Raw genomic sequence first — 14,342 nt, 5'->3', positions numbered from 1 at the left:
TCTACACTGTGCAGGAAAAACAATTACATAGGCTACATGAAAATAACCTTGATGCATGGGAATTAATCACACAAACTATCTTCCGTGGCTATACTGATATGTCACAGTAACGGTCAACCACAGAAACGTAAGACCAGCGGGGCACAAGTTGATTGCACAATTACAAATATGATTATGATCTGCTCAGTTAATTTAGCTGATTCAATTATATTTAGTTAACATATTCTTTATTATTCAATTCAAAGTATGTTCAAACAAATGTAAACCAAAAAATCATCCTCATTAATGAAGTTATAAATAAGAGTTACTTTACCATTAAAGCCCAATGTGACATATATGTCACATTTCAGATATTTGACACTAGGGGGGGTTACTTGTCAGAAATGTGTTCTAGGTGGTCTATTTAGTCTAAATGACGTTCCCATTAATTTCCCCAAAAGTAGAAATGGGTCCGGGTTCTTATGGGTTAAACGTATAGGCTTAAAGGCATAATAGAACTACTGTATTATTCAACGTGTGCCCCGCTGGACTTATTTTTCTGTAGTTTACCGTTACTGTGACATATCAGTATAGCCACGGAAGATAGTTTGTGTGTTTCATTCCCATGCATCAAGGTTATTTTCATGTATGTAATTGTTTTTCCTGCACAGTGTAGAGTCTTGTTGTGATGAGAGGGATACAGGTATTTCATAAAAAAACGTGCTCCCTGGAGAATAGCTACAGCATTTATAACACAATTTAATTGGAGCTGATCACAACTTGTCACGAGTGATCCAGTCATGTCGATGAGCGTTCGGGCTGTGAATAAACAACTTGTGTTTTACATTTAGGCTGTCTGAAGGTATGGACAGCTATCAAAGCTACTATACATCACATTAAGAATGATGTACAAATGAAAGTCGGACACAAATATATAATTTAAATGATTTATTCAAGTTTGCAATGTTTTGAACAGGCATCCACACAGTCACCTACTTTGTAATATTTGATACCTCCCTGTAAGCGTCACGATATCCACCTCTCACCCACAACCTCACATACGAGTACTGAATGTGCATCAAAGTGATCTTAGGAAGGCAGATATAGCAAAAGATGAACGTAAACGACAAACGAGGCGATCGACATGGTAAGTCAACAATGGGTCCTCAATGTACACGCCCCGGATTCCTATGACGAAAATAATAGAATGTCGCCAGTTGTCATGACTCAAATTATACTGCAACACCGGTACCTATGGACGGCACAAGTGTGTTTAAGGTCGTTAAACATGTTTTGTCCGTTCTGTGGAAACCACCTGGGCCACGTGACACGGTTTTGCTCATCACGATATACTTACCGGTTCGCCAACTAGGAACTGGAGCTGTGCCTTTTACACACCACCTTCGCTTTGTTTACCTTCATTAGAACAGCTAAAGAGCGACTGCAGGCTGCTTCGTTTTAACCACACACACACACACACACACACACACACACACACACACACACACACACACACACACACACACACACACACACACACACACACACACACACACACACACACACACACACACACACACACACACACACACACACCACACACACACACCACACACACACACACACACACACACACACACACACACACACACACACACACACACACACACACACACACTATTATTAGTTTTATGAAGGAGATGTCCGGTCACCAGGGCGTGTGTGTGACACTGGCATTTGTTTTCAGAAGATATTATGATAGTGTTGTTCGTTCCGGTGCACTCTGACAGCACTGAGCACTACATCGAGATTAAGATTAAACACATTTATTTAATTTGGGAACACACACATATACCTATGGAGTTGGCCAGATGTGTGTAAATTACTGTTATTGGTAATTTGAAAACAAATGCCGGTGTCGGACACACCGAACACACACAGAGCGGAGCTGAGCAGAGCACAAACACACACATTATGCGCCTTGGTGACCGGACATCTCCTTCATAAAACGAGTAATAAGGGGGAATAATCGGGCAGTTCGATGTGTGTAGAGGTGTGTGTATGTGTAGAGGTGTGTGTGGTTAAAACGAAGCAGCCTGCAGGCGCCCTTTAGCTGTTCTACTGAAGGTAAACACAGCGAAGGCGGTGTGTAAAAGGCACAGCTCCACTTCCTACTTGGCGAACCGGTGCGCACGTGAACGTATGTCGTGCGCACGAGAAAGTATATCGTGATGAGCAAAACCTCACTTGGCCCAGGTGGTTTCCACAGAACGGACAAAACATGTTTAACGACCATAAACACACTGAAAGTGTTTCGGGAAATGTTAAAGTGTTTCGCAAATGTTAAAGTATTTCGGGACTTGTGAATTTGTCTCAGTTCTCGGAAAAGTGTTTTAGCTAATGTAATTTTGTTTTATAAAATGTAAATTTGTCACAAGCTTGGTCAAAGTGTTTCAGACTTTGTAATTCTCGTTTGCACTTCTCAGCCACCGTCCAGACTCTTCTCGGGATACATCATATTTTTAGTTTCCGAAGATTTTTCTAAGGATGTCAGTGAGTACAAACTGAAATGCATTATATTATTGTTTTTGGTATTGGCTATTATTCTACAACTCAGAAGGTCTCTAACACTCAAATACAGACTGATCTGTTACCAATTATCTAATACTTATGTAAGCATTGGGGTGAGAGTTCATGTGTTAATGACTTGTTGCTGCTCTACTTGTGTTTTGGAATTATCGTGGTTTTGTAAAAAGCAATTATAACCAGATAAGAGAAGACACAAAACTTGCTAAACTGTACCCTGTACATTATGTTGTATGTCATCCTTATTGTTGTTCTGTTGTTTTTATGTTACATGTGTAACTAATGTCCTGCAGGTCACCCTTGAAAAAGAGATCTGTTGATCTCAAGGGGCTTCACCTGGTTAAATAAAGGCTACAAACAAACAAAGCTAGAGGCCATTAACTGAATTTAATAATACCCTCATTCCCACCCACCCTTTCATTTGCAAAGAAATGTACACAACAATTACATACAGTTTGTGAATGTACATTACAAAAGCATAGGAACTGATAAAGGTTTTTTATCACTTACAATTCTCTGATCTTCATGGCTGATCTTGTCACCTCAATTGACAACCATTTAGGGAAATGATAACAATTACAAAATGAAAATAATGTATTTTCTCAAACTTAAATACTAAAGGGAATAAGTACGCCCACACTTTCAGTACAGTTTGGGGTCCCCCGCTTAATTTGCTCATGCTTCAGGTCAGCTCTGATCCCTTATTATTATTGCGGAATTGAACATCACATAAAAAAAAGTAAGATACCTCATTTACAAATGCATACATAATTGATGATCTTTAGGTATTAAAATGGTAAGTATTGCTTGTTTTACATAGTTATATAATTTGTACCGTGCCATGCAAAATGCTACACAGATAAACTACGCTGTGTAACTTACAAATCTTTCATAGCAATATCCGGTCTCATTCAGTGAATAATTCTTTGGATGCACATGCACATCATTTTCGTATTAGTAAAGTGCAGTATACAATATCGTACTTTTGGAAAATAATTTACCTGGATATATAAATGTCAGAAAAAAAGCAGTAATATGACTGTGACATGACACTTATGTTGGTATGTTACTGACGTTTCAATTATCACATTATTTCATTCAGATGTTAAGGGATAGTGCATACAAATAGATGAATAATTTATTTAGTTGCCTAGCTTATATCATCAGGTAAAACAGTAGACTTTTAGTTACATGGCTTTAACATTTTACAGTCTTTCATTTATTTGGCACATGTTGATAAATGCTCAGAAACACCTCCTGTCGCTCTGACTGTAGCATGTCTACTTGGCACTGAGATCCACCACCAGGTGCTGGTAGGCCAGGGTGTTGCCTTTGAAGCTGGCAGCCAGCAGCATGTCCTTGTTGTCGACAGAAACCAAGCTGAACGCTCGTGGGGCTCTCATGTTGAGCTCCTGGAAGGGCTGGAAGCGCTGAGTGAGGTCATCCCACAGGTAAACTCTGGAGAAGGAGAAATCACTTCCAAGAATGAGGTACTGGCGGAGGCCCACTGTGAAAGGATAGACTGCCATTGAGCCCCGAGAGGGAAGAGTCTGGATCTCTATGAAGCGCTGCCCTTCCCAGCGGAGGATCTTGGAGTCACCGATGAAGCGTGTGAGGCAAAGATAAAGAACTTTCCTCACCCAGAAGTGCTTAACCATCTGCACATCTGCTAGCTCTGTGATTTGGGAGAAGAAAGCAAACTGCTTCTGGCCGCGGTCCCACTGATAAACCACCGGTGGCTGAGAGGCGCTGGAGAGGATCAGGTGAGGCTTTCCCCCGACATCAAGGAACTCCACATGGGTGTCCCGATGCCAGGGATGGAGGGACTGGTGGGTGTAGAAACCGTTGCTGTTCCAGCGATAAATGCTAGTGGAGCCTGCCTTGGAGCTGTCTGCTACCACAAAGTACCACTCATCATCCAGCTGGAAGGTGTCTACGAAGTTGGGCTTCCTCACACGAGTGGTGTCAATGTCTTGGATCTTTATAAAGCGCTGGGGGTCCTCTTCCCACCTGTAATTACACACTTATTTTCATTCCTATAGGGATTCAAGGATAAATTACAATCTGGGGATATAGGCTCATTAGCTTTCTTGCTGAGATGAGAAGATTCATATCACTCATGTCAAATTCGTACCAATATTCTCATCTAAATAAGGCGAATTAGCCTTTCTCTATAATGTCAAGCTATTCCCTCCTTCCATTCCTAAAGCACTTGCTGTTTATAAAACTATATTGCAGGCCTTACTTGTAGATATGAGATCCACCAAAAAGTTGGGCAACAACCATGTAAAGATTGTTGCTTATCACCACTGGTTTGCAGTACACAGCAGAGCGAGCTGCAAAAGGGATACAAAGATTGAAAGCCATTTAGGATTAAAACGTTGTTTTTTTTTTACATAGAATGGTACAATATAAAAATCTGGCAACTTACAGGTAATGTTATGAAACAGCCTGAACACCATCTCCACATGATCCCACACAAACAAGGTGCAAAACCCTGAGTCCGGCTGAGCAAAGACCGCAAACTGATCATCATTGAACTCATAGGACTCCACCGACACAGAGTGGAAAGGGAAGGTTTCATAGACAGCAAAATCTACAGGAAGACATAAAGCAAGACAGAAAGCAAGTTATGAAACAAGAAGTTCTGCGTGACAACACCAAAAATGTCTTAAAGGGAGAAGGTGAAACCTGCGCTGATGCAGTTGAAGTCTCGCGGTGTGAGGTCGTGGATTCTGCGTCCCTGCAACTCAAAGGGGCTGGCGCAGTAGATAGCAGGGACAGAAGTGTTGGTCTTCTCCATCCAGTCCACCAGCCATTTGATTTTACAGTCACAGCGGAAAGAGTTACCACGCAGGTCTCTGAGCAACAGAGACAATATGTCAGTACATATGTAAACACAACTCAAATCTCCCAAACCTCACAGGAACAAAACAACCAAGACAAAAAGTATTTTGAGCACCAGTGTGGTTTGACTCAGAGACAAACCACACTCGAGACAGTTTTGCAGGCGAGTGTGGTAGTCCACTAAACGCTCAGGGAACCTCAGCAAATTACAAAACACCAACAATGTTTTGCAGTGACAGATTGTAGGGTCAAAGCTCTCGTTTGAATTGCAGTGAAGGGACACTTACAAATCTGTGAGGATGTCTAGATGTTTGAAGAGATCTCTTGGCAGCTGCTGCAGGTTGTTGTTTGAGAGAGATCTGAAAAGAGACAACATAGTTATCATGTCCTCTTGGTTGTCTAATATGTAATTATCTCTACTAGACGTAAGGAACAGGCATAAGCATGTGTGTGTCATAAAGAGAACTGCATACAGCATTGGAGGCAGAAACCTACTCATTCCTATGAAAGTTGCCCAGAGGTACATGTAGTCAAAAAGGTTAGATTTAGGATTATAAAATTACCCAGATCTCTGATTGATTTTCTGGATCCCTGGGCCCATAGAGCAAGCACAATAGCATTTTCTTTAACTCTGCCTCCCATCCACATGGGCTTATTCACATAAACGGATGAATGTCTTTCAAATGTCTAAAACGAATAACTATAAACTTTAAAAAGGGCTATTATAGTCCGCGTTCAGACGTTTTTTACCCCAAGAATATATAAGATAACATACAAATGTCTGTATAAAATGATTTTTGGCCTCGAGGCATCACATACTGGATCCTAAAGTTGTAAATCCATGGTTGGCCACAATGTCATTTGTAAAGGTTTTAGTTTGAAATACACGTAATTTAGCATCATCAGATGGACATGGGACAAATAAAGGGTTTCTACACCTTGCTAGCTCAAAGAAAATACTTACAGATGAGTCAAGGATTTAAGTCCTCTGAGGGTGTACTTTGAGAGAGCCTGGATGTCATTATTCTCAATGAACCTGAGGAGAGACAAACCCTTCATGTCAAAGTGATAACCTCAACCTCTGAAATGCAGTCACTGTTATTATTTATATGCTTGTTAGAAAGGATATTGTGTTGTCGGTGCAGGGCCCGATAGGAGTGACAGTAGGCAACGATTATCTTAGCATGTAGCACTCTGCATCATGTGGATTTAAAATTAAACAGCTTTTACAATTAATCAAAGTGGGACAATAAGATTAATATTTCTTATGGGTTTTGATGGATGCTATTGGCCAAGGCAATCAGTGATTTTTTTTTTTTCACTTACATTTTTATTGACATTTTTAGAAACATACAAAACAATAGCCGCGTTCACACCGCAGGACTTTCCCTGGTACTTTAGTTCTTTAGTTCCGTAAGTACCAATAATGTCGCGTTCACACCGCCGGGACTACTCAGTGCCGGGAACTCTTTTGGAACTCTTTTGGTACTTTTTAGTCCCTGCTAGAGAGGTGGTACGAACCAGGTGACAAAAGAGTGCCAATTTCTATTCTATTTCTATTGGCTGGGCGAATTGAAAACCACGCCCCGTTAGACTCTGAATTTGTTTTGTTAGGCAGCCATTTTTTTTCTCGCTACAAAACCACATCCACACCTGAGCGAGTAGTTTTTTTGTACTTTAAAGCAGTTATGACCACACGTACTACAACACCGGAGCGGTGGAATGATGAGGAAGTGTCGGCGCTTCTGGCAATTTACTCCAAGGACGGGATGCAGCAGCTTCTACAGAAAGCAGTTCCCAACTCCAAATGTTTTGAGCGATGTTCGCTACTTGAGCTGGGAATCGTGCACAGTGCACACGGACAGTGCACACGGATGCCGGGTAAAAATAAAGAAACTCAGGCAGGACTATAAAAAAATTAAAGACCACAATAATAAGAGGCTGCTAGAATCAAGCAACACGTCTACCAGGAGCGGGGGCGAGAACACTGCCTTCACTGGTTGAGTTCATAACGAATGCCAGGTGCAGCGTACCCGGGAGCGGGTGCGAGAACACAGCCTTCACCGGCTACCTGCTGAACGGAAAGAGTAGAGCAATGCTCCTACTCGCCAAAGACAGAGAGGGATGTGACTACACCCACGTTACCGGCAGAGGGAGCGGGCGCGAGAGCACTGCCTTCACCTAGCTGGATTAAATAAAGAAGCTTAACGGGGCAGCCACGCCAGATGTTAGCCAAGCGGCCGCTGCTAACAATCAGAGCAATACGTTACAGGGAGCGGGAGCGAGAGCACTGCCTTCACCAGCTGAGTTTAAATAAAGAAGCTGTAACAAAACATGCAAGATGTTCGCCAAGCGGCTGCTGCTAACAATCAAAATAATAAGTTTACCGGGAGCGGGAGCGAGAGCACTGCCTTCACCAGCTGAGTTTAAATAAAGAAGCTTTAACAAAACATGCAAGATGTTAGCCAAGCAGCTGCTGCTAACAATCAAAACAATACGTTACCGGGAGCGGGAGCGAGAGCACTGCCTTCACCAGCTGAGTTAATAATGAAGCTTAACAGTACACGCAAGACGTTAGCCAAGCGGCTGCTGCTAACAATCAAGCGAGATCAAGTCAACACAAATGTTTAAGACCAGACAACTAGCTTCTAAAGAAGAGAACAGCAGAGAGCCATAGTTACAGCAGTAACCATGGCCAGTGCTTACCCGGCATAGAACCGTAGTTACAGTAGTAACTATGGCCAGTATTTACACGGCTTAAACCCGTAGTTACAGTAGTAACTATGGCCAGTACTTACACGGCTTAGGCCGTAGTTACAGTAGTAACTCTGGTCAGTACTTACACGGCTTAGGCCGTAGTTACAGTAGTAACTCTGGCCAATACTTACACAGCATAGAACCATAGTTACAGTAGTAACTATGGCCAGTACTTACGCGGCTCAGAGCCGTAGTTACAGTAGTAACTGTGGCCAGTACTTACGCAGCTTGGAACCGTAGTTACAGTAGTAACTATGGCCAGTACTTACACGGCTTAGAACCGTAGTTACAGTAGTAACTGTGGCCGGCGTCTAAAAGTGTCAGCCAACGGCTGCACCCTAGATAATATAATATTGGGAGGATGAAATCCTCTTTAATGGCCACACATGCAGAGCACACAGCACACACAGTGAAGATTGTTCTCTGCATATCATCCTAGTACAGTGGTAGTAGACTAGAGTCTAGTACTAGGAGCAGTAAATACCACCATATAGCGCTACTGCAATCAAAACCATACGTTACCGGGAGCGGGAGCGAGAGCACTGCCCTCACCGGCTGAGTTAAATAATGAAGCTTAACAGTACATGCAAGGCGTTAGCCAAGCGTCTGCTGCTAACAATCAAGCAACCAAGTCAAAACACAATGTTAAGACCAGATAATTAGCTTCTATGGAATAGAACAGCCCGCATAAACCGTAGGCCATGGTCACAGTAGTAACCATAGCCAGTGCTTACATAGGACCGTAGTTACAGTAGTAACTATGGCCAGTACTTACCTTACTCTCTGCATCTAAACAAAAAACGGGCAAATTATGGCACACTTGGCTTTCCATACTAAATTGAATGAGAGACGCAGCTAAAGCTGGGACTCAAATGCTAATGATAGCTCGGGCACAACGCCACAAGCAGAACTCTCAAAAGAGCATAATAAGGGCAACTTTATGGGAGAGGAAGCGGGAACACTGTCGTCACCAGAAAGTCTAAGCCAAACAATAAATAAGACAGCAATCAGAACAACTTAGCTGGGAGAGGGTGCGGGAACACAGCCATCACCAGCAACAAGTTGACACAAACCTGTCCGTCGAGGCTCTGTACAGCCGGCCACAGCTCCTGGAGGACGCGTTAACAACCCGTAGCTCCGACTGTCAGTCGCGAAGCTGCACGCGGCCAGCTGCTTGCAGAGAAATCCCTCAGATCAAAGGTTCAAACCTGAACGCTGTAGCCTGTAGGCTACAACAATGCTCTGTACCATGCTCTGGTAATTGTTTTCTTGCTGGCAGCCAGCAGCACCTTAATCAGGTATCTGTCCCCACCCTGTGAGTTTTCCTGCACCAGATTCCCCAAGTATAACATCAGGCCGGTCTTAGGAACCTCATAACCTAAGATCCCCTTCAATACTCCCCACACTTCCTCCCAGTATCCCTTCATCTTTTGGCATTTAAAAAAAATGTGTGTGTGGTCTGCCCCCACCTCGCCGCATTGCCTCCAACATGCGTTCTGTTCCGGGGCATACCTCCCTTTTATCTTTGGGGTTATGAAGTATCTGATTATGTTTTTCCACCCAAATTCCCTCCATACCCTTGACCCAGTAGTTGAATGCTGCACTCTACATACATTATACCATTCTTCCTCTGTCATATCAATCCCGAGTTCTTTCTCCCACTTTTCTTTTATATATAGAGTTGAATTCCCCCTACTCTCCAACAGAGCTTGATATAGAGCTGAAATCACCCTGCCTTTCTTCCCTTCATATGCTTCAATCATGACCTTAATTACCCCATTTTGTTTAGTGTTTTTATCCATTTTTATTTCTTTTATATAATAGTCTCTCACCTGTAAGTATCTAAAATGGTCACCCCTTTCCAGATCGAACTTATCTCTTAGATATTGAAAACTCTGCATTTCCCCTTTTTCCACCAGCCTACATATTGCTGTAATGCCCCCTCGGGCCCATCGCTTAAAACCTGCATCTTCTTTTCCCGGCTGGAATTCATTATCATTTGTTATCCATCTCAAAATCTTTGTCTGTTTTCCTATTTGGTATCTCTTTATTACCGTGTTCCAAGTGTTTAAAGTGAATTTTGTGATTGGGTCCAATACGTTTTCCTGTGTCCTGAATAATTCTTTATCCCCGAGTAGTTTTTGAATCTGGTTGTTTTCCCCATTTGTTTCGATGTCCTTCCATTTAGCTACGTATTCCATATTACACCAGCATGCCACTGTTCTGATTTGTGCTGCATAATAATAATCCTGGAAACTCGGCACTGCCAATCCTCCTCTCCCTTTGGGTAGCTGCAGTGTCACAAGCCTAATCCTGGGCCTTTCCCCCCCCAAATAAACCTTGAAATCCATTTATCCCATTCCATAAATTGACTTTGTGGAATAGATATAGGTAGTGATTGGTAAAGGTACAGTAGCCTAGGCAGTATATTCATTTTAACTATTTCAATCCTTGAACTAAGGTCTAAGGTCTGTATTGTCCACCTACATAAATCCCTCTTGATATTCTGATTGATCTGCGTATAATTTGCATTGTATAATTTGTCTAATCCTTTTGTGATGTTAACCCCTAAATATTTAATTGTATCCATGTCCCATCTAATTCTGTATTTGTCTTTGATCTCTGGTGTTGGTGTGTAGTTTAGTGCTAAAATCTGTGTCTTTGTCACGTTTAGTTTGTACCCTGAGTATTGTCCATATTCCTCCAGTAAATCCATCAGTATCGGGAAGCCCACGTCTGGTTGCCCCATATATGCTATCAAGTCGTCCGCAAATAGTCCCAATTTGAGTTCTAAACCTCCTGCCTCAACCCCCTTTATATTCTGGTTCTGCCTAATTGCTTGGGCCAATGGTTCGATGAAGATATCAAAAAGTATTGGGGAGAGACAGGGCAATCAGTGATTTTAATGCAAAGGACACAATGTAAAACCAAAAAATCAATATCTCAGTGGTGAAAGCTAATTGCATGGCTTTGAATAATGTAATAAAACTAAGACACTGAGTGCAGCGAGTACTACAAAGGTCTGCGTGTCAGCATCATTTGATCCCATCCCGTCTAAGTTATATATATTGATGGTCAAGGACAAACAGCATATGCATACTCGTTGGAGGTGGCTGGATATTAAAGTGTGTCTTTATTAGCATTCACAGCGGGTAGCGGCGGTAGTGGCCGTGATGCAGAGAGGCCTGGTGTCTGGGTTGCAGCCAAAGCCACACAGCAAGCATCCTGAGGCATGGCTATCACAGAGAGCCATCAGCTAACTACTTTATAAAGCCCATCAATTCTCAGAATGGCATATTCAGCTTTATTACACTTTAGAGGCAGAGTGCTCCCTGTCGTAGGAAGATTTATTTTGAGTCTTATGTTTGGCATTATTTGCCATTGCAGAGACCAACCCTGACATTTCACTGTGCAGCATTGAGGTTCATTTTCTTAACTTTGCATACAAATAAAACAACCTAACTACCGCAATTAATCAAAAAGGAAAAACCTTTCCTAAAAGCAACCTAATGACATCTTTGTCCTAGCAGTTACAGCACTGTGGTGAATGCAAAACAAATAATGTTGAAATTCAAAGTATGCTAAAATTAGCTACCACTAGCAGCCATTACCTATTAGTCATAACAGACCAAGTAAGGACTAGGCGACTAAACCCCCTGATAGTATTGAACTGATCGAGGATGGGTTTTATGAATTTAATGTTCCATTTGTAAGAGAAATAAAGTGTTATTTCTTATTTTTTTCTTGACACAGCCTTAGTTTAAAACTGTTATTTTTTCGTCAGTACATTTACACAAGTATAAGTACATTTAATCAATATTTCCAAATATCACTTAAAAAACACATTAAGACACGGTTGAAAACAATTATAACATGCACACAATAACGTGAGACACTTACAGGTACTGCAGGTGAGACAGACCAGCAAAGGCATCATCAGCAATCATGGTGAATGTGTTGGAGTTCAAGAGCCTGGAAAAAGGAAGTCATAGTGATCAAGTCAAATAGATAGTGTAGTACATTACAAGTGAAGGGCTAGACTGCAACTTAAATATCTTTAAAAATGTAATTACATTTCTTCACTGGGCTAATTTGGAGATGTTTTTTAGTGAATACAATGAAAACAAAAATATGTAGTTTCCATCACATAAATCAATTTAAGCAATACAGAGCAATATAAAGATAATCAAATGCAAATACGTATTTGGAATTCATACACACACGCACGTGACCACACACTCATGATTGCATCTGAGAGGATAAACGGCGCTTTGTCTGGCAGAGCTGAAGGGAGTCAGTGATTGCCAACGACACTGATACAGAGCCACTTTACTCTTATTACTGCTATGTCACCACTGTTTTCAATAACCATTCATTTCTAGTAGCTGAAGTCACTTTCATTGTCACTGCAAAACAAAAGCTGTCTGCGTGCGTATACAATATCGACTGTGTAGAAAAGAGTTTTGACTGTATTTCGTAACAGGGAGGTGTGAATCTAACTGATAATAGATACTGAATATGAGTTGAGGAACTTTTAAAGTTGTGAAAGTCCTCTGTTGTTGGTCAGGACACTTACAGGAACTGCAGCAGGTGAAGGTGCGAGAAAGCTCCCTCTGGGATCGTAGTAAAGGCTACGTTCACCATCGTCCTGTTCAAACAAATAACATCAGTTATCATCAGATGTGTCTTCTAGATATGAGAATGTAGATTACACATGTAGTGCCAAAGTTTAGCAGTGTGACGTCATTTGTTTTTATCATAAAATATGTCTAATTCGCAACAATAACTGTGTATTTCTTTGTTTCTTTCATCAGGACATGATCGTTGTTGCCGTGTAAATATCAAGTAGGGCTAAATCTTTCCAAAACTAGGACACATAAGTTCCTACTTCACTTTTCTGTATTGTAAAATGAGGCCACCTCCACTAGCCTGTGCTCTAGATTTCCCTTGACTTAATATTCCACCCACAGGCATTTGGGGTCAATGTCACATAAAAGGGGCCACCTTGTAATCTTCTCAACATAACCTTCCCCCATCTTTACATTTCATTGCATGTGCTCCATTTATCTCTCTGCAAGATTTGATCTCAGAGGAGAAGCAGATCTCCTGCAGTCAGATATAGGATCTATTGTTAGTCCTCCTCCCTGGAGCTCGACAGGATTGTACTGCTGTGCTCCCTCAACTAAGTTCAGCATGTGGTACAGGAAAGAAAGAGGAATATCTGGTATACATCTCTATTACTGAAAATACATTTAGCATCAAGAGAGTTGGCAACATACAGGTATTCACTTTAAGGTAATTAACAGACATGTAGGGTTTCATTACATAATGGAGAGTGACATCAGTGATGAAGCCATCTGTACCAACCTGCATATTGCTCACATCTCACACAGGTTATGAACACATGCTATTGGTGAATGTTTGCATTGTTGTGGACTCACAGAGAGATGATTCCAGGGGGGAAACTCTTTGGAATAGCCCTGGTATCTACACAGAAGGCACTGTCTTTGGTGCAGGAGCAGGTCGAAGGACAGCGGGGGATCTTGGGGGCTCTCCTGGCGTCCGATTCCCTCGGCAGGCTGAGACACAGGCACAGCAGCGAGAAGCAGATCAGCCTTGTCCATGTCTCTCCCAGCTCAGGCATCCTGGTTCAGGATGAAAAGTGGATGAGCTTCTTGAAGTTTCTCCTCACCGGCAAGTGGGAAGATGGTGAGCCTGCCTACAACCCCAGCAGTTTGATAATGCTGAGCGCAGAGGGGAGAGAGGCAGGGAGGGAGGTGGGGGGAGTAAGTGTAGTCCTGTGTATCCTCGCTGGGTGTCGGTGCTCTGCAGCTTCCTTGGACCTTTGAAATCTCTCTCTCAGGAGCCGCTGCCAGAGTGCACACTGCAGGAATGACGAGCAGTGCTGCTTTCTCGCACAAAGACCTGTAGGCGAGGGGAGCTGACAATGAATTATTTACTATCGCACACGCAGAAAACCTCAGAACAACAGCAGCAGTTAGGGAGAGAGGGAGGTGTGAGGAGATTGGGTCCTTGCTGATGAAAGATTTTACTGCCATGTTCAGTGTGTGAAAGCTCTTATCAAGTATGAAGTCGTGTCATGCTGCTGCAGACAAGCAGGCAGCAAGGATGCAGGAAAAATGTGTGTGAAAGCCTCCATGTGTTTCCAAGTG

At 42.2% G+C, this 14,342-nt stretch overlaps 1 protein-coding gene across 1 annotated transcript; it reads right to left on the bottom strand.

Annotated features, from left to right (window-relative positions):
* Window positions 1-2,980: 2,980 nt before the first annotated feature.
* On the bottom strand, window positions 2,981-14,065 carry lgi3 (leucine-rich repeat LGI family, member 3). Its single transcript, XM_034078384.1, has 9 exons — window positions 13,611-14,065; window positions 12,746-12,817; window positions 12,070-12,141; window positions 6,377-6,448; window positions 5,700-5,771; window positions 5,257-5,426; window positions 4,997-5,161; window positions 4,811-4,901; window positions 2,981-4,575 (listed from the first exon to the last, which is right to left on the bottom strand). Exons 1-9 carry the CDS (start codon window positions 13,811-13,813, stop codon window positions 3,846-3,848), a joined length of 1,647 nt encoding a protein of 548 aa, XP_033934275.1. The 5' UTR covers window positions 13,814-14,065; the 3' UTR covers window positions 2,981-3,845.
* Between the last annotated feature and the right edge of the window lie 277 nt (window positions 14,066-14,342).

This window comes from Pseudochaenichthys georgianus, unplaced genomic scaffold (assembly GCF_902827115.2).
Source record: "Pseudochaenichthys georgianus unplaced genomic scaffold, fPseGeo1.2 scaffold_420_arrow_ctg1, whole genome shotgun sequence".
NCBI classification, from domain to species: Eukaryota; Metazoa; Chordata; class Actinopteri; order Perciformes; family Channichthyidae; genus Pseudochaenichthys; species Pseudochaenichthys georgianus.
Note: the sequence above shows the minus strand (reverse complement) of the source record. Positions and strands in the feature narration are given on the sequence as shown.

Bases quoted from the DNA above. Each gene is read 5' to 3' on its own strand.
- lgi3 (XM_034078384.1), bottom strand. From the start codon at position 13,813: ATGCCTGAGCTGGGAGAGACATGGACAAGGCTGATCTGCTTCTCGCTG. The intron at 5,772-6,376 runs GTAAGTATTTTC...GTCTCTTTTCAG, and splicing joins CTTAAATCCTTGACTCATCT to ATCTCTCTCAAACAACAACC. The intron at 4,902-4,996 runs GTAAGTTGCCAG...TCCCTTTTGCAG, and splicing joins GCTGTTTCATAACATTACCT to CTCGCTCTGCTGTGTACTGC.